We start from the raw sequence: 25,855 nt of genomic DNA on the forward strand, positions 1-25,855 counted from the left end.
CCTTATTAATCACCCAATGAAATAGATGAGCCTCTTGAAAAATAAGTGTATGATTGATTAAAGGCCAATGCAAGAAGCTATTATTCTTGTTTTATTACCGCATGCTATATTCACTCAATTTATCTTTACGGGAAACAAATGATTGCTCAGTTTTTGTCCCTGCTAGCAAGCTATATCACATTAACTGCTCCCAGTTATCTTGTGATTTCACTGCATGACACAGACCGACAAGACCACAGCCTGTCAGCACCATTATCCTCCCATGATTATCATCATATATTGCTGATGGTCAGTGGAGTGGGTGTAGGGAACTGGGGCGAGGAGGGGAGCTCAAAAAGACCTCATTGTGTGGTAGTGCGTATATAATATAGAACTGTATTTAATATATAGAATAAAAATATCCTAAGAAATAATATATATTTGTAGAATTGTTTATATATATATATATATATATATATATATATATATATATATATATATATATATATATATATATATACATATACACACACACACACACATACATACATACGTACATACACATTCAGTATTCATGTATGCACTTGTGCGTAAGTGTGTGAAGTTGGTGAGCAGCAGCATGACTAGAACACAACCATTCAGACTAATCTGTGTTTATTTACAATTTAAGATATAAATTATTAAAGAATTCTTGACAATCAAGGCAAAAATCATTAACTGTCATCATCTGTTTTTCAAATAAAAACCAGGCAGGATTTATTTACAAAAGAAGGTTTTAAATTTCTTTGCAATACAACTTGCATAAATTACTAGAAGCTTTTTTTTTTTTTTTTTTTTTTTATATCATTACAAAAATAAATATCAAATATTTTCGTTGTCGTTTTTTTTTTTTTTTTTTTTTCGTTTTCTTTATCCGTTTTAAGTACTCCAGTTCATCATTTAATCCCATACGTAATAATGTCTCTATTTTATAGATCTTTTAGAAATAGTTTTCTCTTTTTTCTGTCCATTCTTACACAATAAATTCTATCACACCTATAGGATAAATATCGTGGCAATGAAGTGATCAGGTCAAGATATCCTGAGAAAACAGATTGTTGGGTAAAGTCACAAGAAACATTAGGAGTACTATACTATACCAAGGATTTCACATATATAGACAGGGACTCTCCTTGAAAAGAAATCTGAAGATGTAATAGTGCTCTGTGGCTTTTCCTTTATACAGTGGCACAAGATGTGATCCGGATTTAGATATGTTCTACTTATTAGCTGGGGAGACATCATGGCTTGTTGACTTTTTTTTTCAAAGCAATTGTGACACCTACCTGTGAATCAAGGAAAAAACCACATCACTAAATGTTTTTCGTTACACAACACCGAGACATCACTATTTAATTATTGTACTATTTTATACATTAGTACAATCTGGTTACATAATCAAGACAAAATATTTGCAGGTTTAGAACTAGTTACGATAATGTCAAATGGTGTATATACGTAGAAATCGTGATTATTATTCTGTTACATATTACCATACAATCGGAACCAAAATATGTGCTTATAATATAAATGTAACTCATATGTTTTTATGTTTTGTTAAAATATACGGTATATATATGCGCGCAATCTGTTATCATAACCAAAATAAACTATTACTAATTTTACCAATTGACCTAAAAGAATCTATCTATATTATAATTATTATTCTGAAGCAAAATAAAATATATACTATTATAAATTTGAAATATAAATAAATAAATGTTCTATTTGAATACAATTGTCTATACATATGCATATTGAATTACTATCGGCATGTTTAAGCTTGAAAAATATAAATTCACAATATATGTATATTATATATTTATATATATTGCTATCCTATAGATTTATTTAATATAAAATATATATATATATATATATATATATATATATATATATATATACACATACATATACACACACACACACACACATATATATATACACACACACACAATCTAATATTTATGTATTTAATTTGATGAATTATCACTATATACACACACATACATATTTCGTTAATAAACCCACTAAAAAATAGAAGTGTGACGTACGTAAGTAAATACATTCAAATATTAATTATCTAATCAAGGCATAATATTACTCTGAATTTACTGCATTACATTCATGTCATATCCGTATGTGTGTGTGTGTATATTATATATATATATATATATATATATATATATATATATATATATATATATATATATATATATATATATATATATATATATATAATATATCTATTCTTCTGTATATTAATAAATTATTATTATTTAACCATGACCCATATATGATAATAAATATGCTGTTATATTCAGTATACTATATAAAACTAATTGTAATTTAATAAAAAAATAACTTTAATGATAAATAGAAAAAGTCTAATTTATAAAATTAATTTACTAAATGTGTTACCTAAAAATTGTTATTAAAAATACTCAAACTATCGCAAATATATATCAAATTTAGACAGTAATAAAAATCAGCAATACAATGTAAGAAAGGGTCGATAAATAAACTTGAAGTCCAAGTTTAATTCTTTAAGTGTTCAAAACGGAGGTCTACTGAATTTAAGCTTATAATAACAGATGTCAGAGCAGACTACTGCTTGAGGTTCTAATCAGAGAGCCACGTAATGAAGCAAGTAATGGCCACTCATAGGTTATACAATAAGTCTTGGACATAGTCCCAGATGATCGAGTCAATAGAGAGTGTTTTCACTTACTTGCTGTGTGATTGCACATCTATATGTATGGTTGTACTCCTACTGTGCACACTTCTGTGGGATCTGTCAAAATATAACCATCAGTTAGTCACAGGACACAGCCAGCTAACTAGATTATATGTTCAATCTTCCTATAACCTCAATTCACAGGCAGGAGGTTTAGAAGCTACTTTAGATACTACGCTTTCAATTAGCAGTAATATTCTCATTCAGATCCATAAAAAGGGCATGAAAACAGGCCAAATGCATCACACAAGGGAGATCTACTGCATTCACTAAAGGTCTCTGCACTGCCTTGAATATATATTTGTTATTACATTATATATCCCTCAGTCTTTTCAAAGCCTTAAAATATTGAGATGAGTGCATGCATTACCACCTTTGAACAATACATTTGCCAAATCTTTCCTTAATATATGCTTGGCAGGGTAGAAGAATGAACCTACCTTTTTTGGATTCGTAGCTGGTTGACCTGTAGTGTTGATCGAGCTGACTGCTGGATGTTTTTATAGAGTCACTGGTATGTTTGTGCAGAGAGTTACTGTTTAATACCGTTTGACTTAGTCCATCATTAGAATTCACCGTCGTTGAGTTGTATCTAAGAATTCCTTGGCTTTGGAGAGCATTGAAATTCCCATAGTTCGTGTAATTGCTATAAAAAGGCGATGTGTAATATATATGTCTCCCCAGGATGGAAGAGGAAGGGTAGGCAGAGTTGTGAGATGTAGCTGAAGAGGTGGCAGACACAGCAGAGGGCTGGCAGCTCTGCCCCACATTTTGGGGTTTATTATCTGAAGTGGCTATCTCTGCCAAGGACCACAACTTGGGTTTGCTGGCCTGTGTCTGAGAACTTGAGGATATCCTATTGTCCAGGATGGATTTGTTGGAATTTCTGGGGCTCCCTTCGTGCTGATGATTGATTACAGAGGCCTCTATGCCAGTCAAGGGTGACGAGGTCACAGGCTTCACAGGAAGAACTCTGTCCTCCTCATCAATGTCTTCATCATCGTCTTCATCCTCATATTTGTCCTTGGATTCAGTGCTTGATTCACAAAGGTGCTCTCCAGGTCTGCAAGGCAACTTATCGTCTGATTCAGCAGAACAGGAATGATCTGTCAGGGAATCGACGTGCAGGCTTATTCCTGAAGAATCAAATACAATAGTCATATAATAAAGCCATATCATGTGGTTAATTAATTTATTTACATTACTGTTACTATAATATTCACTCAATTTTTATTAACCTTTTATGTCAATTTTATTTTCTTTGACAAGGCGTATCATATCTGGCACTTAACATGTTAACTATACGTACATGGCCTACTGTAGGTAGACAATAAGTTCTCACCTTCATCCTCCGCAGAGGTCTCATTGCTGTCCTGAATCTTATCACCATGTTCTTCTTTACCCCTATCTCCATCTCCATCATCTTCGTCCTCGTCTTCACTTTTGTTCCTTGGTGCCCAGGTCATCTTGTTCTCCTTCTTTAGCCTCCTCCTTGCATTGGCAAACCACGTGGAAACCTGGGTAAGGGTCATCTTGGTGATAATGGCCAGCATGATCTTCTCACCCTTGGTGGGATAAGGGTTCTTTCTGTGCTCTTGTAACCAGGCCTTTAAGGTGGCCGTGGCATCCCGTGTAGCATTTTTCCTGTACGCTGGGTCATTTAATTGGTAAGGATAAGCTGGGCTGCCATATGGATGGTAGCTGATGGCTCCTGTCATGCCAGTCGTGTGTGCATCATAAGGAGAGCCCTTTAAAGAAATAAAAGAAAATCCTTTTAAATAAATGTGATTGAGAAATTCATGTAATATTCATGTTTATATATTACACAAGAAGCAGCGGAGCCAAAAACTATTTCGGCGTAATAATTTTTAACTAAAATTGTATTTTGATTAACCCTATTCCCTTGCTGAATCTTAACTACATCGCAGCTGCCAGAAGCCATTATGTTACAGTTAAACACCTCAGCCGTCATCCTGAGAGCACTTGCGCTTTGCTCTGTATAGATCCTACAAATAAAACCTAATTATTAGAACAGATCTTCTGTTTCTACTCCCTGCACTCTTCCTATACACATCCACTACAAATACAGTTCTTTTCTTAAGACGCTGTAGATAGAACAATGGACAAGTCACTAATCTAATGCATTGTAAATCCAATTTGCAAATCAGCAGATATGCATGACATGGAATTGTTCAAATGGCGTGCAATTTGCATTTTAATTCACTCTTTAGCGTTCAAATTGCCTTTATTTAACTCTGCATAATGCAGCAAAGTTAAATCTATCCCTCCAGCAAGTTAGCGATAACTTTTACACACCCAATCCATCCATAGTCCTGCCAGATTATTACCTTAATGGACTTACAAACACTCAAAGCAAAGTGACAAAAATAAGACAGAGACCCTAGTCCTCCTCCTAGCCCAGTTTACACTTACCCTGAAAGCTCATTACAGCTTTGTAAAGGAAACCTGCAATTATACCTTGGGATACTGATACATTACAGCTCTCCGGCTTTCCTACAAATGACTCATCCGGCTCCTTTAATTTCCAAATCCCCAGTAAAATAAGGACGGAGAATACTAATAGCCTCTTCATTTGTAAACTAAATGTACTCACAATAATAATTCTATATAGCCGAATTTAAAAAAAATTAAATATATGAAAAACAATTGTAAAATAATAATTTTTATTATAATAAAAACTATAAAATAAAGCAAGGAGGAAATCTAATTTGTGATGTAGTAAAATGTGTCTGGTGGTTATAATTTACCCTGATACAGTATAATAGTGAGGCGCAGGTCTGGGGTGCCCTAATAATTACAATGGTGCCTGCTGGCACAACTAATAGGAAAGTGCAGTAATGTGGCCAGGAAGGCAGCACTAGGATAGCCCGTACTAACCATTACAAAGAGGTGATGATGGCACAATGTAGGGGAGTAGGACTACTAGAAAGGGTGGAGACACACATTGGTAAAAGTTGTATCAGACAGAGGTGGCCCAGGAAGGCCGGGCTGTGCCCACATGGCACAAGGGTCACTTACCATGTAGGGTGGGAAGCCGGCCGGGTCGCTGGAGTACTGCAGGGGGCTGCTGAAGCCTGTGGCTGCCTGGGCACTAAAGGCAGCAGATCCAGGGTAAGGGCTAAAGGCAGAGCCCGACGAGGAGCGGGCCAGCTCGTCACTCCTGGGGGTGGCCAGTGCTGAGGCCCCATAAGCCGGGCAGGAGTAGAGTGCCAGGGAGCCAGGGGGCTGGTAGAGGTAACCCTGAGGATAGGACATGGCAGCTCTGCCTGCTGCTGCTGATCACCGGGGCTCAGTGAGGGTGAAGGAGGGAGGGGGCGAGGTCAATAAAGACTCTGCTCTTATTCTCTATCAGCTGTGCCTTGTCTCTTCTGTCCTGACTCAGGCAGGGAAATAAAAGTGTCCTGCCTCCTCCCCTCCCCTCCAGCCACAGCTCAGATCAGCTCCACGTACGATCCAATCACTGGAGTCGGCGCGATCTAGGGAAAAAGGCGATCGTCAAGTGCGCAGTGCTGGGGTGATCGGGAAAGTGCTCGCTACTGCATGTGGCACACCGGCACCGGCAGCAGCAGCAGCTCCCCCAGAGCGAGCAGGCAGCGAGAGGAGAGGAGGAGGGACTGTATACTGGAGAAGTCAGGAGAGGAGACGACGAGCTGCACCGGAGTTTACTGAGGCACATTGTAAAGCCGAGCTGTCTATCACCGGCGTGTCATCTGCATATCCAGGGCAACCCGCCTCCTCCCCCCGCCAGAGGAGGCCGCTCCGCACGTGAGTACCCGGCTCTGCACGGCTGCATTACACTATCTGTCTATGGACTCTGTGTACATCTATATATTTATATGCAGATCTGCATGCATGCAAACATGTGGTTTTATTTATATGGGAATATATGCATGTATGTATTCACATATATATATTTATTTAGTGTGTGTAAATATATATTAGTGTGTGGTAAATAGATATACACATAAATGAATTAGTATATGTATGCATACACATAATATAAAATTTATCTGTGTGTGTGTATATGTGTATATATATATATATATATATATATATATATATATATATATATATATATATATATATAATATTTGGGACACATATACCTGTAAAATTTATACAGGTATTTGTGTCCCATTAAGTTACATATTAGACATCAGAAACTTTCTAATTCCCTGTGAAGTTTCTTTCCAATATGTCAGAATATTCACATAGCACTAGTTGACCTTTCTATTAACCATTCCTGTAGCAATCATTGTGCTTTGCTAGCACCCCTGAGTAATGTCATGCCCATGTTCCTGTGGTGCAGAGAACGCGCCATACTGTGACCCCACGTCCTATAGAGCAGGACAGGAGCCATAGACATGTGCAGCTCCATTGTAGCATGGCAGGGAGGAGGCAGACATATTTCTAGCTCTCTATAGGAGCATAGTTCGCCTATAGTAAGCCCTCACTCTGAGCCTAAAGTCTTTCGAGTTGTTTTCTCCAGAGAGCGATCTGTTATTTGGCCTGTAGGAGGCGCACTCTTCCAAAATAACATGAGCCCAGGTAATGTGTCCTGCAGCAGGATCCTGAGACTTTCCAGGACAGAGTCCCCCAGAAAATGCAATGGTAATAGCTATTCCCCAGCAGCAGGGGCGGCTGCAGTCACCTGTCTAATGGCCATCATTACTTGGCTGTTATAAAACAACACTGCACATTGCTATGGAAGAGCCGGGGAAGAATAATCAATAGCCGGCTGGAGTATGGGAATAAAAGATTGCTCTTTGTCTCCAACTTTAATTATATACTTCTCCTTAGCCTTAAAGCCTCAGACATTTGATTGAGACAGTTAAATCAATTGCATAGAATAAAATTAGCATAGCGCCTAGGTTATATTAACATTGAGGGAGACTCCAGAAATGACACATTACTGCTTTCTTGTTATACAATAAGGATTATTCCGCAGAGCACACAAGGCAAGTACAGTCATTTACATTTCTTCTATTCTAGATCTGTAGGTATTAACATTAGGTCAATGGCAGTTTGCCTCTGGATGGATGGATATTAGATGACACATGATAGATACATCAGGATGTTTTCATTGAAATATTATAATTCTGAGTGTACATATTTAAATCTGCTATATCCTCTGCATAACTCTTTAAGATTTGCATGCCCAACTTCACCAGCAGTGATGGGAGTCTCTAAAAAAATCTAGGTCACAATATGTGTGATATTATAACTACTGAATTAATGCAAAACAGGATCTGGGCTGGAAATATCTTACACAGTTACATATCTTTGAAGTGACTTAAACTGATTTTGGATGGAGAAGGAATTTAGGTTATGAATAAATGTTATGCATAAAAATAAGGTTAAATTGCATATATATCTTTAAAAATATACATACACACATTTATAGCATATATATATATATATATATATATATATATATATATATATATATATATATATATATATATATATATATATATATATATATATATATATATATATATTAGTGTGCGCCTGTCTAAAATATACACATGGTAGCAAGTAAATTAGAATATAGAGGATAACATTTTCTAGTTTGTCTGATTTTTACATTCACATGAAATAATAATACAAAACTCATATTTATATTTTTTCAATTGAAATGTAGTAAAGGTTAGATGTGCAAATGAAAATTAAACCGTGGTTTCTACAATCACAATTTTTTTAAGCTTTAAAGAACCTAAAAAATTAAGATATTGGGATTTCTCATTTTTTTCCTGTAATAACTGAATTTCTGTTACTTTTTAAGTTTATATAAGAAAACATTGAGTCTCTATTTTAATATTTCTGACTATTCATATTTAGTTTATATGTAAACATGAAATAATGCTAATGTCCTGTTGTGTGATTGTAGCATTATAGGGAGGTGTTGGGTATTAGGCTTTAAATGGGAGGGTATTAGGAAAAAATGTATGGTGGAGATGTTTGTGGAATGATTATAATTGGGTTTAATATACACACTGGACATGACGTGATTAAAGCATACTTCCATGTTTTATTATGATTTTTTTTACTATGACAATAGTGTACTAATTCCATGTACATGTACGTCCTAATCTTTTTTTTATGTAAAGTCTAGGATTACAGAAGAAATATTGACCATCCTTCTAGATATTGCAAAGGAGATTATTGGTATCTCTGACTAATATTGTTCTTTCATTTTATATATCATATATAGTTATGTTGTTAGTAATAACGGCAGCCTCATGTGCAAGTAAATCAATGGTAGTTCTCGGCATAGAGGGCACTTTCAATCTGCTGCAATGCACAATATGTGTGATAGAGGGCGCTGCAGCAATGGTTTTAGCCAGCTTTCTAGGCAATGTTGCGGGATATAGTAACACTTCCACTACAACGCAGTTCTAATCATTAGCTCCTTCATATACAGATGAGTAGAAATCGTCACATTGATTCTATATGTAAAGTAATTGGTTGTCTTGTAGCGATATACCTGCCATATTCACTTATATTCTATGACTTTACAGCTAGGAGTATATAGCAGATTTATTACTTGCATAAAATGTGAAAGCACGTTTCAAGTGTATATAATAATACATACAAATGTGTGTAATTTCTATTTAGAAAATATCCAACTTGTCTATAAATCACAATATAAATTATTAACACACCCTATTAATAAAGGAATAAAGACACCACTGTACAAAGAGCAGAAAAGTCACAACATTGAATGAATAGGTATTGCAAAATAAAGTGCTCATGAAAACAGTGCATTTAAAGTTTTCCCCTCTGATTGGGGGGGATAATATAATGAGCTTCTGTTATGAGATCAGAGCTAAGTATACGTCATTGATCTGTATATGTGTATATCAATACTGGCTCTCATTAAATGTATAGGGTAATGCATGTCTTCTTCCTTTATCCCAAAAATAGATTATGATTTCTCAATGGATGGGTCTTCTTGTCGTGCAGTTTATAACTGGTGGGAAGTTGTAAAAAAAAAAAATTGCAGGCAGCGGCTGCACCGAGTTCTCTTTTCAGCACTTTTGACACTAGAGTGCATCTGTTGCAAAGAAACTTCTCTAGAGACAGGCTTTCCTTCCCAGAGAACATACGCATCCGAAGCTGGAACGTCTGCTGGAAGCCCATACAATAACCACTCTTCTTAATTACAGAAATAAAGAACATCAAAAGGAACAAGGAAAGAGAAGATCATGGAAGATGTAGAAGAAGAGCTTTAGCGTGGGGTACAGTGTTGTTGTTGCATTTTTGCTACTATTGCTTATACTTAAAGAAGCAACAAATTATCATGCGTAAATATTACATGTTGTCATAGCCAGCTGTTATAAGGAAATGATACAAGAAAAAGATTTATTTCGATCCAAAAAATAAGAGGATTTATTATTATTATAACTATACTAATATTGTTGTACTATTTATATATCTATGCATATTGGAAATATCTTAATAATTTTCTATACAAATTTATATTTGTCTATTCATTTGCCTTTCTGTATATAAAATTCATTGTGCACATTTCTTATTCTGAGAAAATGACAAAGGGCTACAATTTAAGGGAATGCAATTGAAGGTTTTATATTTCAAACAAATAATTACTTTGCATATAAATATATAATAATCCAGTCAATAATTGTAATCAGAAATAATCATTGTGAATAAAAATATTTATACATACTTGATTATATATCACAAAGTAATATTTGCATACATCCCAAGTTCACAAGCATTAACGGATGTCTTTAAAGAAAGGTCGCAATCTGGACGATATCAGTAGTTAATTAATGCAAAACAGAATGTGGGCTGGACATATCTTACATAGATCGATCATGTAACTATGTCTCTATCTCTTTATACATGGACACATATATCAATACAACAATACTGCAGATTTATATGTATATGTGTGTATATAATAAATATATAATATTAGTGCAGGATACTTTGTAATTGCCGCTGTTAGTAATGTTTGACAGAAATGTAAAAATAACTATCTAGAATTACATTTACTTTTTTTTCCACCAATTTTAATGGGCACTTAAATGTGCAGATGCATTTTCTCTGCTCCAAGAAATCTTGGAAAAATAGTGCAGTAGAATGTTCCATTTCCTTATATTAATAGCTAAAATAACTGTTACTTTTTATATTTATACAATGAAAAGAAAACATTGAGCCTCTGTTTTTATTTTGGACAATAATTCATTTTTAGTTTATATGCAAATTCATATCCTAAAGGATGCTAATATGGGGAGGTGCTGAGTATTAGGCTTTAAATAGGAGGGTATTAGGGAGTAATTTATGGTGGAGATGGTTATGAAATTATTATAATGCTCTAATATGTAAACTGGACATGAGGGCTGATTGAGGCATGCTTACATGTTTATTATCATTGTTTATCATGACTACAGTTTAGAGATCCCTTTCACATGTGCTTTCTTTTATAAGTCCATAGATACTTCTGAAGTATCTGGCTCCCTCAAACATCTATCTAGATGTCACAAGGGTGATTATTGAGATTAGCCAGCTTTAATTAATGTCACATTTGGGAGTATTTATTATTTCCCCTTAATACATAGAATAGATACTTAGTAGCACATTATGATTTATCAATGAACAGGTCTTATTGTCATTCAGTGTATAACCGGTGGGAAGTTGAAAAAAAAAAAGCCCCAAAATATGCAGGCAGCTGCTGCAATGAGTTCTCTTTTCAGCACTTTTGACACTAGAGTGCACCTGTTGCAAAGAAACTTCTCTAGAGACAGGCTTTCCTTCCCAGAGAACATACGTATCCGAGGCTGGAACGTCTGCTGGAAGCCCATACAATAACCACTCTTCTTAATTACAGAAATAAAGAACATCAAAAGGAACAAGGAAAGAGCAGATCATGGAAGATGTAGAAGAAGAGCTTTAGCGTGGGGTACAGTTTTTCTACTATTGTTGGTATTTAATGAAGTTTGTTATAATATTGGCAAAATGTACAAGATTCCTGGAGTAAGTTCTTACACGTTGTTGCAGCCAGATTTTACACTTCAGTAAAGCAGGAGAAGGAAATTTTCCTTTCCTTCTGTTCTGGGAGGATTGTTATTATTATTATTATGGTTATTGTAATAGGCACCTTCCAAATGATAGCAATAGCATTGTGAGATCTCTCACTATGTCTATAAACAGCAAAAACATTTTAAGAATGTTATAAAAACAATATAAATCAATTGATTTATGTGCTATTCTACTATAATAAAATGTAATGTGTAATGTTTCATTTTCCGAGAAATTTACATAAAACTAAAATTTAGAAGGATGACATTAGGCTTATAAATCTGCAATAATTACTCAGTACATAAATATAAAATGATCCAGCCAATGATTGCTTTCAGAAATAATCAATATAACTAAACTTTTTCACCAAGACAACTGTCTAATAGGCTTCTTACAGATATTACTTTTAATATAATTTTTGATATTCTTATGTTTTACAGAAGACAAAGACAAGTTTGATATTTCATGGTGGTTTCCCCTGAATGTTGCAAACTAGGAAATCTATCTATCTATCTATCTATCTATCTATCTATCTATCTATCTATCTATCTAATCATTAGCCAAACACAGAAAACCTCCTTAAATCACACCCTCCTTAAATAGTTTTTTTTCTAATTCTATGTTACTTTATACTGAAAAGATTTGTTCACTGCGTCTGTTTTTCTTCTTTCCCATACAGCTGGACCCCATGGAGTTATGCAGGGAAATAGCTTTACAGAATAGGTTTGACTTTCACTTATTCTTTTTCTTCCGCATTTATAATAGCTAGTGAGTCTGTAAAGTGTGAGCGAAGGAATGTGCACCGCATAAAACAAAGGTGAACTTTGCTTAGGGACATGTAATAAGGCTCTAAACTATGTGCTAAAAGGTATTAGATCCTGGAGAAAATAACTGCTAATGTGATAAATCTGGGTGGCAATAGTGTCTGTATCAGTATTTTTTTCGATGGCTTACCTACTACGTATGCCTTTCTGTTAGACAGCCAGTATTGTAAAGATCTATAAGAATCAAAATCAATGTCTGCACGATCCTGTAAAAGGACTAGAACTTTAAGCAATACATTTTGTAAAACTGCTTACCCTTTCATTAATCTAGAAATCATCTTCAACTCAAGTGTGAAAAAAAAGTGTCGGGCTCCAAAATGTAGGTAAAAACTACTGTAATTGCCAAGTAAGATAACCAGACACCAGCTATTAGTTTCAGCATTTTAAAGCATATGTTCAATGCAGGTTTTTTGCTAGAAACAATCAATAAGCTTACATCTGTAATGCTGACGTGCAGGGGCTCAAAGTCTGTATGGCGGCACACGAGGCTATATTCTACTTATTATAGGGTACAACAGAGGTTTACTGTGGTTGGGTTCTTCTGTACAGGTGTATTTGAGAACCATATATATTTAGTGAGATATCCTCTCACAGAAGTGTGGACTATATTCAGACATTTCTAGTTTGATGCAATGTATCTAGAAAATCCTCATTATGACCTTGTGTTTGATGCGCCAGGTACCTCTGTGGTGTCTATATATGCTCTATACAAAACTGAGCTTAATATGGCTGGGTAAGTTCACACAATGTGGAAATCATGAGTTTATTCCACTGAAATTTTTTAACAGCACAATGCATATGTATAGGGTATTACAAAATTACCATGTCAGGGAAACAAATCTGCACCGATTCGATATAGATCTTTATATCTGAAGCCGACCTATATATTGCAGAATTTTTCCAGATTTTTTTTTTTAAATTTCATCCATTGTAAAAGAAACCTTGCATATGGATTACAGAGAGGCGAGTCTGTAGATTGGGGTCCCATCTAAACAGAGGTTGTCTTGCTGATGTCAGATAGGTACATAATGTGATAAAAGGTGTGTAAAGAACCTTCCATTTTGATATGTATAGCATTAGTGTATATAATGTTTGCAGAGCGCCATTTCATAGTGTATACAAAAACTGCATCCATCGTATGCTGACCACATAGAATGGAGTTTCCCCTGTGTCGAATGACATTGGACTGTCTTGTGTGAAGCAATCCTTCCTTCAATGCAAATCACATTTTTTGACGTGTCAGATTTATGATACTGTGTTAAAGTAAAACCCTCTTTTTATGCCCATAAGAACTAATCGGGGCACAGCTTTCATTTCTCATTGTTCTAATGTTTTATTTTTCCTTTTTAGTCAGTTTTATAAATCTGCCCCAATGTGTCTTATATTTAAAAAATGTGTTTTTCAAAAACTTTTTGACTGTTTCTTCCAACGCATAACATTAAGCGTTCACTTTTAAAGACTGCAGGCATCTTATATCGGGGAAATCATTTCTTACATTACTGATCGAGAGCTGTCTATGAATTATCGCAGCTTCATTCCTGGACCAATTATTCTTCATACTGTCTAGAATGGACCTCTTTTACCTTGTGCTGATAGACACTGTGTCAAAGTGCATGATTCCCCCCCCTCACTAAATCTCCACCTGCAGAGTCTGCCGAGGTGCTCTCTTTTTACCTTACATTGATACACAAGCTATATGAGCAAACCCCCCACCTGCTTTAGACCACCTTGTGTCTGATTTCTGTCCTTTCTATTCTATGATACAGTGTAATTTTGTGACCAGGAGAGTGGGAGCCAACAGAGAAGGCTTTGGGGCCTGTTATCCTCATTTATTACCTGTATGACTTGAGATGAGCACTGGTAGAAGGGTAATGTGGTCTGTTGTTCAAGTAAACTTTATCTCTCTTTTTAAAAGAAAAAAGACACATCAAGTCTCTAAGACGTCTGCATCTTATTAGGCTACTTACTACTAATTACCAGATTTTTAATAGTCTTGATTACAATGTAACACCAATTTCACCAATTGTATGGACCCCATACATACCTTTCAAGAAAGGTTATATATTTTGCCACTGCCCCTATGTTGTCCTTGTTAGATCACTGATCTGATGTGATACTATTACATGGTACTATAATAATAACGCTAATCACAACCAAGGAATATCTAATACAGTATATTTAGGATCAATGGAAATAATTTCAGTTAGTAATAAATGACATTCTTCAATATTTGAAATAGTTCCAGTGAATAGATAGTATTAGTTAACACATTAGATAAGTTTAAAGGACTTGTAATAGCAGATTAGCATTTCCATAGGGGGATAAATAGAGGATAAACTTAATGTTGATCTGCAACACATAAATCTGAAAATCTGTGGCAGAAAGTTTAGTCTTAGATTTCAGTTGCGGATTATCATATGCTGGATGTGAGAATACTTTGTCATTCAGTGTGGTATAGTGAAATAAAATCTGGTGTATAAATATGCCATGCCTAGTCACCCAGTTTGTGTCAGTAAATACATCTTTGGTAGAAAAGATTTCCAATCTAGGATATTTTGGGAAGCATTCCAGCATTGTTTTGCTTCTACTGTGTAGCAAAGGCTATTGAAGAATCATGTAGAGGCTCTGGCGTATGTTTGGTGTATAACTGCTTTAGTTGATCTGCCATATATCAGCTGTCTCCCATCATGATCCCTGCTTCCCATCAGATGTGGTTTCCTTAATGCAGCCAGCGTTTCCCATTATTCTTCAGAGTTTTTAGTAGGAATGGATTCTCATTGCACTACACATTGTTCGAACTCACTACATAATCTCTAGTGTATTCAGTGTGATACAGTTAACACTGTAGACTCTCCTGTGTATTCCATAAGGTGCAACTTCAGCTTGTCTCCTCTGCCTCCTGCTTGTGATAGAGTTCTCTGTCAGATTTTACAAGCAGGAGGCAGAAAAAGTAATGTGAAGCTGCATCTTATACGGTAGAGCGGAGATTCTGTATACAGCAATTGCACATAGTAAAGACAAACTATGAGTCTGCTAAGTTTTATGGCATGAAGAATCTAATAGATAATGATGTAATCCTGTAGTTCACAGGAAATCTTCTACGCAGAGGAGTGTGACTTCCTGCCTACACTAGATAACATGAGCTGGACTGGTAATTGGACTGAAACCTCATGATCTAGCTACCATTAAAGAAAGGGTGATTGACAGATATCTTACTGAATATAAATAGAGAACTATTAAGTTGAGTAAGATGAGGAGAAGCCTGAGAGAAAGGCCCAACAGACTCTTCTCCTTCTACCCAGGTGTTTTAGCAGCCATGTCCTCTCTAAGATATTACTGTATTCTAAAATAAAAAATGGCTATTTGTAATAAGCTAACCAAAATTATCAAAAAGAATAGTAGTTTCTATCTTCCTGATACTATGTTAACATATAATCACAAAAAGATGCTGGGCTCATGTATGATGTCAAAGTATTTTATTTGGTTTTACTCCTCTGCTCTGTTCTTCACTTATCATGCTTTTTCAATTCTACTCTATGCTTTAGTTTCAAAAATAGTATTTAGATGTTATTCATCTATTAGGATAACACAGAACTTATTTTACACGGTACTAATATAAACTAATGGTTGCAATTTTATACAATAATGTGACCCCAATCACATGCAAAATCTTTATAGAAAAAGCGCAGCAGAAAATTTCTTAAGTATAATATTCTTTATTTGTATTAGAATACATATAAAGTGAGAAGTGCAGAATGAGCTACAATATCGCTCAAAATGAGGGCGATCACTACTAGGAGTCGGGAGGGATAAGGTCAGACCATACAAATGGCAGCATTTTTATTCTGCATGCAGATCACACTGAAAAATGCCTACTAGCAGATTATGGCATAAATACTACCAGTGAGCTTCATTTTCATCCATAGATATGTGTGCCCACTATACTAAACACTGCAATAATAGCAGAGTAAGAAATCCTAAAGTGCTACATGTACAGGCAACGTTCTATGAACAAAGCAGTTTTTATAGATTCCACCAATAGTGAATAGGTACCGTATACATAATGAAAAGTCTATAAAATCCATATACTTGTGTAATGGCGACAGCATGTCAGTCATGCATTTCATCATTATTCTTTCTGGGGCAATACCTACCATACCATTCACACTTTTGTACCTCTCTATATATACACTATTTAAGATCACTGGTAGCATTTATATTTTAACACACTGTTTTTCTCATTGTTATTTGCTTGTGAGTAATCAGCTGCTATTTGCATTGTATGAACATATCCCTGTTTTTCATGGTGATTTCCATCGGAATTACGTTTTATCCCATTTTTTACTGATATTTAATGTGTATCCTTCTGCTAATACAGCTGAATATTCCTGTAATACTTAATGGTCTAAGTTCCTTTTTATATTGTTTTTTTTCTCTCTACAGAATTACCTTTGTTATGATTCACATTCTTATGCCTTATACACCCAGAATCATTGTCTAGCCTTTTATAGGAAACTTGTCACCAGAAAAAAACGCTATTAACCTTCAGATATGGGGTTAATCTGAAGGTTAATGGAGTTAATAACTTGGCCGAAGCCCGCGCACAGCTGAACGCTGCAGGGAGAAAATGAAATTTATTTACGCCCGGCACCGTCCTGGTTTCAGTCACGGGGGCAGTGCCGGCACTGGTTCAGTCATTGCCCTGAGTATAGAGCGCGGCAGCTGTACCTGCGCCCTCGGCCCTGACTGACAGCGGAGCCACAATGCAGAGGGAATGTCGGTCAGGGCCGTGAGCGCAGTTACTGCCACTGCTCTCTATACTCAGAGCGGTGATTGAACCTGTGCCGGCGCCACCCCTGTGACTGAAAGTGGGACGCTGTTGGGGGGAATAAAGTTCATTTTCTCCCCGCAGCGTTCGGCTAAGTGTGGGCACTGGGCAGGTTAATAACGCTATTAAACTGCAGATTATCCCCAGATCTGCAGGTTAATAGCATTGTTTTCTGGTGACAGGTTCCCTTTAATACACAACAGATTTTTTTTAACAGTTCCGCTGCCTCTAGTCTGTTGTGTCATGTCTACGGAGGGCACATCATCACAAACTCTCCAAAACATGGACCCATGAAGGATATAGAAGACTGATGAGGAAAGGCAGAGAATTAGTAATGTGTGTATATTGACACGTTTATTGTTTTCCTACTTTATGCTTATAGAACACCACCTGTTGTGTATCTGAGATAAAAATGCTAACGACACACTCAGTATTTGGTCAGTGTTTCACATCAGTATTTGTAAACCAAGCCAGGAGTGGGTGATAAATACAGAAGTGGTGACGTGTTTCTATTATACTTTTCCTCTGATTGTTCCACTCCTGGTTCTGGCTTGCAAATACTGATGTAAAATTCTGAACGTGTGAACGTGGCCTCAGAAGGAGTCCATAAGCCCAATCGAACAGCATAAACTAAGAACATAACCTTGTAGGGAAAATAGCCTCTATAAAAATCACACTTATCAGGCCCTATTCATTATTGCATCTATATCTCTTTTTTGCCTAGTTTTTGGTATTATAACCCTGTGTTTGATTCGTGCCGACTTCTTCTTTTTACATGTATTTGCCTGTTATTTTTTAATGTTCTCCATTTTGGCCATAGTTTTTGGTTTCTAGATATTTGTAGCAGATTCAGCAATTGCGAGTTTTTAAAAAGTTGCAAAATTTGTGTGCAAATGTACTATCCTCCTTGCAGTAATTGTGTACACCTGAAATTTTTGTTCAAATGTTACAGTTGTTTGTGGCAATTTAACGGAATATACAAATTTTTGTTCTCTAAAAAGGCGCCAAAAAATTATAGACAAAATTTAAGAGCAGTTTTGATTTTGCACAAAATTCACAAACCACATGCGCAATTTTGAAGAATATGGCACAAAAACATCAATGAATACCACAAGGCAAAAAAGAAAAGTGACACAAAAAACACCACAAATGATGAATCGGGCCCGTCATGTTCTAATTGCGGCTTCTATTGCGCAGAAACTGAAGTTTAATCAAACAAGTTAATCTGGGTGCACAGTGCACTCTTAGTGTGACCAAAAGCCTTAGTGCACCATTTAGCCCAGTAGTTTGGCATGTTTGTCTCCCTCCTGAGTGTTTTTCTCACTCCAGTGCTGTCAGTGTCTGCAGAGAAAGCTCAGGCAAGTCAGTGCTTTGTCATTTGTAAAGGATGTAGGGGCATGCAAAACCAGTAAGTGGAATGGTGCCTTGAGCCTTTTGGACAGATCAAAGTTGCATCATGCACTCTAATTCACATATTTGATTAAAATTCAGTTTCTTCAGAACAAAGGCAGCGACTAGAACACTAAGGGCTCGCTCACACAAGCGTAGAAATCGGACAAGTGCAATGTGAGAAAACATCATCGCATTGCACTCTGACCAATGTTAGTAAATTAGTCGGTTCTCATCTGCGAGTTTTCCTCAGCTCTAATCGGACTGAGGAAAAAATTGCAGCATGCTGCAAGTGGATGCAAGAATCAAATCGCACTCGCTAATGCGAGTCAATGAGTGCGAGAAAAGTCTCACGGCACACGGACCATGCATGTGCTGTGATTTTTACGCACACATCTGAGTCTCAAAGGAAACTAGATATTTCATCAGCAAAGCACAGTAAATTCACAGTCAGAATAGAATAGATTGAATTTATACCCTATTTTTCGGATAATAAGACACACTTTTTTTTTTCCAAGATGGATGTGCAGATTGGGATCTCTGTAGCCGAAATCTCAGAAGATGAGATCTTGGGAGACAATTTTCCCAAAACCAATGGGAAAGGGACTCCACTCACCATTGACATTTTATGAAAGCTCAGGGCCCTCAGCCTTGCTCCGCTGGGATACCCCCTCCTCCCAGCCCGGGGTCCGCAGCATTGCCCCACTCATGTAGCAGCAACCCTTCTTCCAGTGACCCCGTTCCGTTGTAGCTGCCCCTGGTAAGCTACTGTAAAATTGGACTATAAGAAGCACCACCATTTTTATTTTAATTTTTTTTTCCTATTTTCCTCCCCAAAATTTGAGGAGGGTCTTATGGTCCGGTTCATCTTATAGTCTGCAAAATACGGTATATAGATAAATGGAATAAAGATATAGAATTGATATACAGAATAGATATGTCATGTAGAAATTAAATGTCACAAGCCCTCTACATATAATAAACTAGCACCCGTTAGTGCCTTTCACTTGGCACTAAAGGGTGTTTAGCCTTATTAAACCTTCCCAGTCTATTAAGATCAGCTCGCAGCTGTCTGCTTTGCTAGTTATCAAAAAATGAGGGGGGGGGGGCACGTCTTCTAAAAAAAAAAAAAAAAAAAGGATACCCCCATTTTTTATAACCGACAAAGCAGACAGCTATGAGCTGATCGTAATAGGCTGGAAAGGTCCATGGTTATTCTGTCCTTCCCAGCCTAAAAATACCAGCCCATTGCAGCCCCAGAATTGGCACATCTATTACGAGTTCAAATTCTGGTGCTTTGCTTTGGCTCTTCCCAATTGCTCTGGTGCGGTGTCAATCGGGGTAATAGCTTATGGGATTAATATCAGTTTTGTAATGTCCTCTGTCATCAAGCCCAGGGGTTAGTAATGGAGAGGTGTCTATCAGACACCCCCATTACTAACCCAGTAATCAAAAATAAAAACACACTCAGGAAAAATAGTTTATTTTTAAAAACACTCCCCAACACCTCGTTCACCAATTTAATAAAAGAAACTATGCAAAAAAATATGAAGATCCGACATAGTACACCGAATTCGAAGTAGTCCAAAAATGGGAACCTGATTGCCACCACACCAGGGCAATCAGGAGGTGCCAGAATTTGCATCTGAGATGCCCCAATTCTGGGGCAGCTGCGGGCTTGGATTTTAGGCTGGGAAGGGCCCAATAACCAGGGACCTATTCAGCCTGATAATATAAGCCCGCAGCTGTCTACTTTACCTTTGCTGGTTACCAAAAATAGGGGGGTACCCCCTGTCATTTTTTTTCAAATTATTTGTTTAATAAGACTAAGCACCCATTAGTGCCACATGAAAGGCGCTAAAGAGTGCAAGTTTATTATATGTAGGGGGCTTGTGAAATTATATGTCTACAGGCTATCTAGCTAGCTATATCTGTATCTAAGATTGCTTTATTAGTTTGAAAAATAGCTTTAAATTACATAGAGAATTACTGTATGTAAAAGATGATGTTAAGAACACATTGCATGCGGATTGCATACACATGTCATACGGATGCTAGTTGAGGAAAATCTCTTTGTACTCACATGACACTCGTCCTACTTTTCTGGATCAACATCGGACTAATTATTTTTTTTATCTGCTAGTGTGACTCCAGCCTAAGAGTTCACACTGAATGTTTTTTCTCTCAGTGGTTCAAACATGAAAACATAAGTTTTCAAGCAGAAACTGCATCATGAAGCTGTCCTTTTTTCGGAGGCTTTTGGAGGAGTTTTTATTTTTCTGAAACATTTCCTGAAGGTCTTTTGAAAGTATCTTTTTTTTTTTCCTGAACAGTTTTTGCAGCATTTTTATTGGCCAGTACCTAGTTTAGAGACGTTTCCTTTAGGGTCCTCTCCAAATACGTAAATAATAACATGCACTTTTTTTCAGCCAGGAGTTTTTCAAATTCTCCTCAGGTAAAAAACCTCCAAAAACTTCTCATATGAACATTTCATGTGACAAACACAAAACAAACAAAGTTTATTTGCCATATACATTGATACATGAGTTTTGATACAGTTTTTGAGTAGAAATTTGTACAATTTTGGCAGAAACTCCTGAAAAATACTGTGTGAAAATATGCTAAGGCGTTTTTTTTTTTTTTTTTTTTTTTTTTAAAAAGGAAAACTCATCAAAAAACTAACCAATACAGGAAATTAAATTTTGTATCTGCTTGAAAAACTCATGGTTTTTGACCATCTCAAAAACACAGTGTGCACATAGCCTAAGGCTATATGAACTTGGCATTAGATGCTGGCGCAGCTGCTGAGTTTTCCCAGGCAAAGCCACTTCAGGAAAGTGCCATTGGTCGTGTTTCTGAGCTGGCTTCGCCAGTGCTGTCTTCGACTCTATGCTCTCAGTATAGATTGCTGGTGGCTTCCCAGCGGAAGCCGGCCAAAGAATGTACATGTTACTTCTTTTAACCTATTCAGGGTTTCCAAAACCCTGAAATGGGTAAAACAAGTGACATGTGATGGAACATATGCACAGCAATGTTGTTTTGATGTTGCTGTGCAGTGTTCTCCTTTTATATGACGATTATGCAGCACGTGTACACATACCCATAAAGTTTGTTTTTTATAGGGTGTATATACACTCTAAGCCTATGTGCTTAGGTCATACTGTCAGTTTAGGCTGAAACACTCCCTTTAACTATTTATATGCCATTAAATTGCACACAGCATCATTTAAATGTTTGTCCAACCTTTTCTATATCCAGTGGCCTCCGGAGAAGCCATTATGGGGTGCAGATGGCCTTGTCATAACATTTGGTGGGCTACTGATGTCTGTGTCTGCCATATGAATAATTTTAGAATACACAATAACCTAATCACAGTTAAAGTCCCCTAAGAGGACTACAAAAAAATAGAAAATAGTTAAACATTTAAAAAAAAATACATAAAAAATAAGCAAATTTGGTGTTTGCATGTCCATAAAAGTAAATACAAGGCATAAACAAGCTAGAATTGCCTTTTTCTAGTCACCTTGCCTTTGCAAGGCAATTTTTTTAAAAAAGGCCATCATAGGGTTTCATGCACCTTAAAATGGTATGAATAAAGACCACGGCCCTACTATCAGTATTCGGTCAGTATTTTTTCTCAGGAGTGGGAGCCAAAACCAGGAGTGGGTGATAAATGCAGAATTGGTGACTTATTTCTATTATACCTTTTCTCTGATTGTTCCTCACCTGGTTTTGGCTTACAAATACTAAGGAAAAATACTGACTAAATACTGATAGCAGGGCCGTGGCCTTAACCTGCAACTCCTCCCAGAAAACCAAACTCTCACACAGCTTCATGAATTTTTTTTTAAAGCCGTAGAATATTTAACCAAATTTATATCAATTTGGTATCCGTGGAAATGGAAACTATGCTGGAACTGCATTTTTTAACCATTGCACTCCATATAGACTTTTTTCTCATTTTTTAGTATAAAGCTAATGGTGTCATTGAAATCAAAATCTAATCCTGCAAAAAATAAGCCCTCATAGCTTTTATTGCTTCAAGTATATGACTGTTTTTTGGAAGACGAGAAGGAAAGGCGAAAGAGTAAGGCCACGGCCCCACTATCAGCATTCGGTCAGTATTTTCTCAGGAGTGGGAGCCAAAGCCAGGAGTGGGTGATAAATGCAGAATTGGTGACTTGTTTCTATTATACGTTTTCTCTGATTGTTCCTCACCTGGTTTTGGCTCCCACTCCTGAGAAAGAATACTCACCGAATACTGATAGTGGGGCCGTGGCCTAAAACTGAAAATTGGCTGTGCTGGAAAGGGGTTTAGGCCACAGCCCCACTATCAGTATTCATGGCCTTAATGTAAGAATTGAGTCAGATGTTTTTTGTAGGTAACACTGCATGTGAACAGGGTCGTCACAGCTCACATCATGACAGCATGACACAGTGACCTTCTGTGCATATGTGCGGAACTCTCTTGGACCTCATGAAAGCCCCTGCTGAGCATGTGAGGCATTCTAGCGCGAGCGGCCGGGTATCCGGCCAGGACCAGACTGGTGGCGGTGAGGGGCCAGAGATGTGAGTGGGAAGGTGAATATAAGGACAGCATAGTAAGGGATATTAAACACATGGAAAATAACTTCTCCTTGAATCGAATTTCCCAAGAAAAAAATGCGCAAACAGGCAAATTAGAATTTTGCATGGTTTGCTCATCTCTACCTAACTTCTGTTTTACTAATACCAAGGCACTTTTTATTTGTAGATAATTTTTATTTGTATAGTGGCACTTCTGATTTATTGTTGTGCAATAATTACAGTTTAACTCCATTCATTTAGATGCGGCTTAAATGTAATATTCTTTAACAACAATCAGTCAAGATTGACCAAATAAAGAGAAAATGTCTGAGAAATAGTGGGTCCTTTGTTGTATGGCTATGTGGGAATTGTCTTGGTCAGATCCCAACCAACTAGTAAGTTATTGTGTACTGTAGCGATATGACATATATTACTACTATGAACAAAAAAAAACTAAGAAGCAGCCAAGCAATTTTTTTTCCATCCATGCACTCCAACTGACTGTCTGTCGCACTCTACACTTCTTTTAAATATCGTCTATTTATTACTTTGCAGTTTGGCCTCCTCTTTGCTTCTCTTCAAAATGCATCATAATTTCCTTCATGGTATTCCTCTGTGTTTTGCTATTAACATACTTCATATAGGTAACTACAGCCAGTAATATCTCTACCTACTGCGGTAACACCGTGACTCTATATTTTCCGATATTCTCCTATCGGTTATAGGCATCCAGTCAGAGGCTGAACTGTAATTTACATTGTAAATGTGTGATAAAAGCTGTACAATCATCATCATTACATGTTATAGGAGCTTATGTCCCCTCCATGCACAACTTCTGTAGTACATGCCATGCAACTTCATAACACAGACAGTTCAGTTAAGTAAGCTGGTGATTCTTCCCCTTCAGAAAACCATAAAGTAGATCCCAGGATGTCCCCATGTAGTCACATGACTCAACTGATGAAAAGCGATCTCTGAATTTGCAAATGTAATGGAGCCACATAAATAAGGTAATGTAAGCTGAAATATTTATATTGGGAGACCCGTAGCTAGACTTCACCACTTTAAATGGAGTTATAAAGTCCAAATTGAATTCAATAGGAACTATACTAACATGTATGCGATGAGTGCCTCCTAGCTGCAGTTCTAGAATGACAACATTGTTTCATTTGTGTTTGGCTGTATAATGAGGAATAAATTGTTTGGAGTTCTTTATAAAAGGATGGACCTTTCACTTATGGTAAAGTATATTAGGAAATAAATCCTAACAGAATGTTGGACCATTTTTATAAAATGTAAGAACACCTAAACGCAAGGCTTTCTCATTTCTAACTAGGCCATTGCAGAATATGCTGTACATATAGTATGCCCTCCGCTACAGCTTATTTTCTCTCAACACAATAACAGAACAGGATAATTCACATGTGAATGAGAAATACAGAGCTTTACATTTGTTATTAAACTCATCCACACCAGACAAGCTTCAAACCTAAGTATAGGAAGTCTGAAAATGTTGGGATTGAAGTATGATAATTGCCTGAGATCTGTTTAAAATGTGCTATATGGGTTTTGAACTCCAGACATTTTAAATGGTGCATAATCTTGCAAACCATGCAATCTTGCCGACAAAAATGGATGCTATTTAGCAGCTTTATAAGGAATTTTGTGACTATGCATTTTCTTTTATAAAAGAAGCATCAGAACATGACAGATAAGTGTAACATTCAAAGGATCAGCAATGCATGCCTTTCAATGGCTTTGACCAAGCATGTGTATTTCTCAAGTTCAGACTGGCTTCAAAGAAGATAGAAGTGTTATATATTCCAGTGTTACAGCACATGTAAGTGTCATTTGTGAATGCCTAATGACCTGTAAAGGTATCTTAGATAAATTCAAGCATTGTTCTCAAAGGGAAAATAACAAGATCTATTTGTAAGTGTAAAGTGAATGCCATTTCTCCCACATGTAAAAGCATTGACACTGAAGGCATCATGGAGCCACCCACGGTGCCTGATTCTACAACTCAATTCTGCATTAGAACCCTCAGGGGTCCAGATATATCAATTTGATTTTGGAAAAAAAAAAAATGATAGACAAAATGTCTATCATAAACCAGGCAAATACACAGAACTGCAAGAGTTTGACTTGACCATGTCTTCCCTGCCTGGGTCCGTCCTCTACACAGGTATTTTGTATCAAAACTGTACATATTGTAATTCCCTAATAGCGTATCTGTAGCATCTCTAAAAGTTTTACAGTAATGATTTAGTATTTATTTGCTATATATTCTAATTTGTAATGTGAAAATACACTGGAGAACTCTGTAATGTGTTCTAGAAATAAAGAACATTTTAGAGAAAATGCCTTTGTTGTTGCTCCAAAGTTTGACTGGAAAAAGGGTTTATAAGGGGATGTTCTTTAATG

The 25,855-nt window shown here is 36.5% G+C and overlaps 1 protein-coding gene and 1 long non-coding RNA gene across 3 annotated transcripts; one reads left to right on the forward strand and one right to left on the reverse strand.

Annotated features, from left to right (window-relative positions):
• Positions 1-640: 640 nt before the first annotated feature.
• On the reverse strand, positions 641-6,471 carry IRX2 (iroquois homeobox 2). 2 transcript variants are annotated; one of them, XM_073678499.1, is made up of 5 exons: positions 5,795-6,470; positions 4,098-4,503; positions 3,196-3,891; positions 2,750-2,812; positions 1,166-1,304 (listed from the first exon to the last, which is right to left on the reverse strand). In XM_073678499.1, the coding sequence occupies exons 1-4, from the start codon at positions 6,029-6,031 to the stop codon at positions 2,769-2,771; spliced, it is 1,383 nt and encodes a 460-aa protein (XP_073534600.1). In that variant the 5' UTR covers positions 6,032-6,470; the 3' UTR covers positions 1,166-1,304; positions 2,750-2,768. The 2 variants fall into 2 exon arrangements, with proteins under 2 accessions (XP_073534601.1, XP_073534600.1); XM_073678500.1 differs by lacking the exon at positions 2,750-2,812 and having other exon boundaries at positions 641-1,304; positions 5,795-6,471.
• LOC141265423 (uncharacterized) lies at positions 5,824-15,372 on the forward strand. The gene is made up of 3 exons (XR_012320094.1): positions 5,824-6,541; positions 9,946-10,017; positions 11,634-15,372. It is a non-coding gene; the product is annotated as an uncharacterized lncRNA (long non-coding RNA).
• The last annotated feature ends 10,483 nt before the right edge of the window (positions 15,373-25,855 follow it).

The sequence above is a fragment of the Phyllobates terribilis genome, unplaced genomic scaffold (assembly GCF_046119375.1).
Source record: "Phyllobates terribilis strain yellow unplaced genomic scaffold, ASM4611937v1 Scaffold_4__5_contigs__length_816908805, whole genome shotgun sequence".
NCBI lineage: Eukaryota > Metazoa > Chordata > Amphibia > Anura > Dendrobatidae > Phyllobates > Phyllobates terribilis.

Bases quoted from the DNA above. Each gene is read 5' to 3' on its own strand.
- IRX2 (XM_073678500.1), bottom strand. From the start codon at position 6,031: ATGTCCTATCCTCAGGGTTACCTCTACCAGCCCCCTGGCTCCCTGGCA. The intron at 4,504-5,794 runs GTAAGTGACCCT...ATTTCTTTAAAG, and splicing joins CCGGCTTCCCACCCTACATG to GGCTCTCCTTATGATGCACA. The intron at 3,892-4,097 runs GTGAGAACTTAT...TTGATTCTTCAG, and splicing joins GACCTCTGCGGAGGATGAAG to GAATAAGCCTGCACGTCGAT.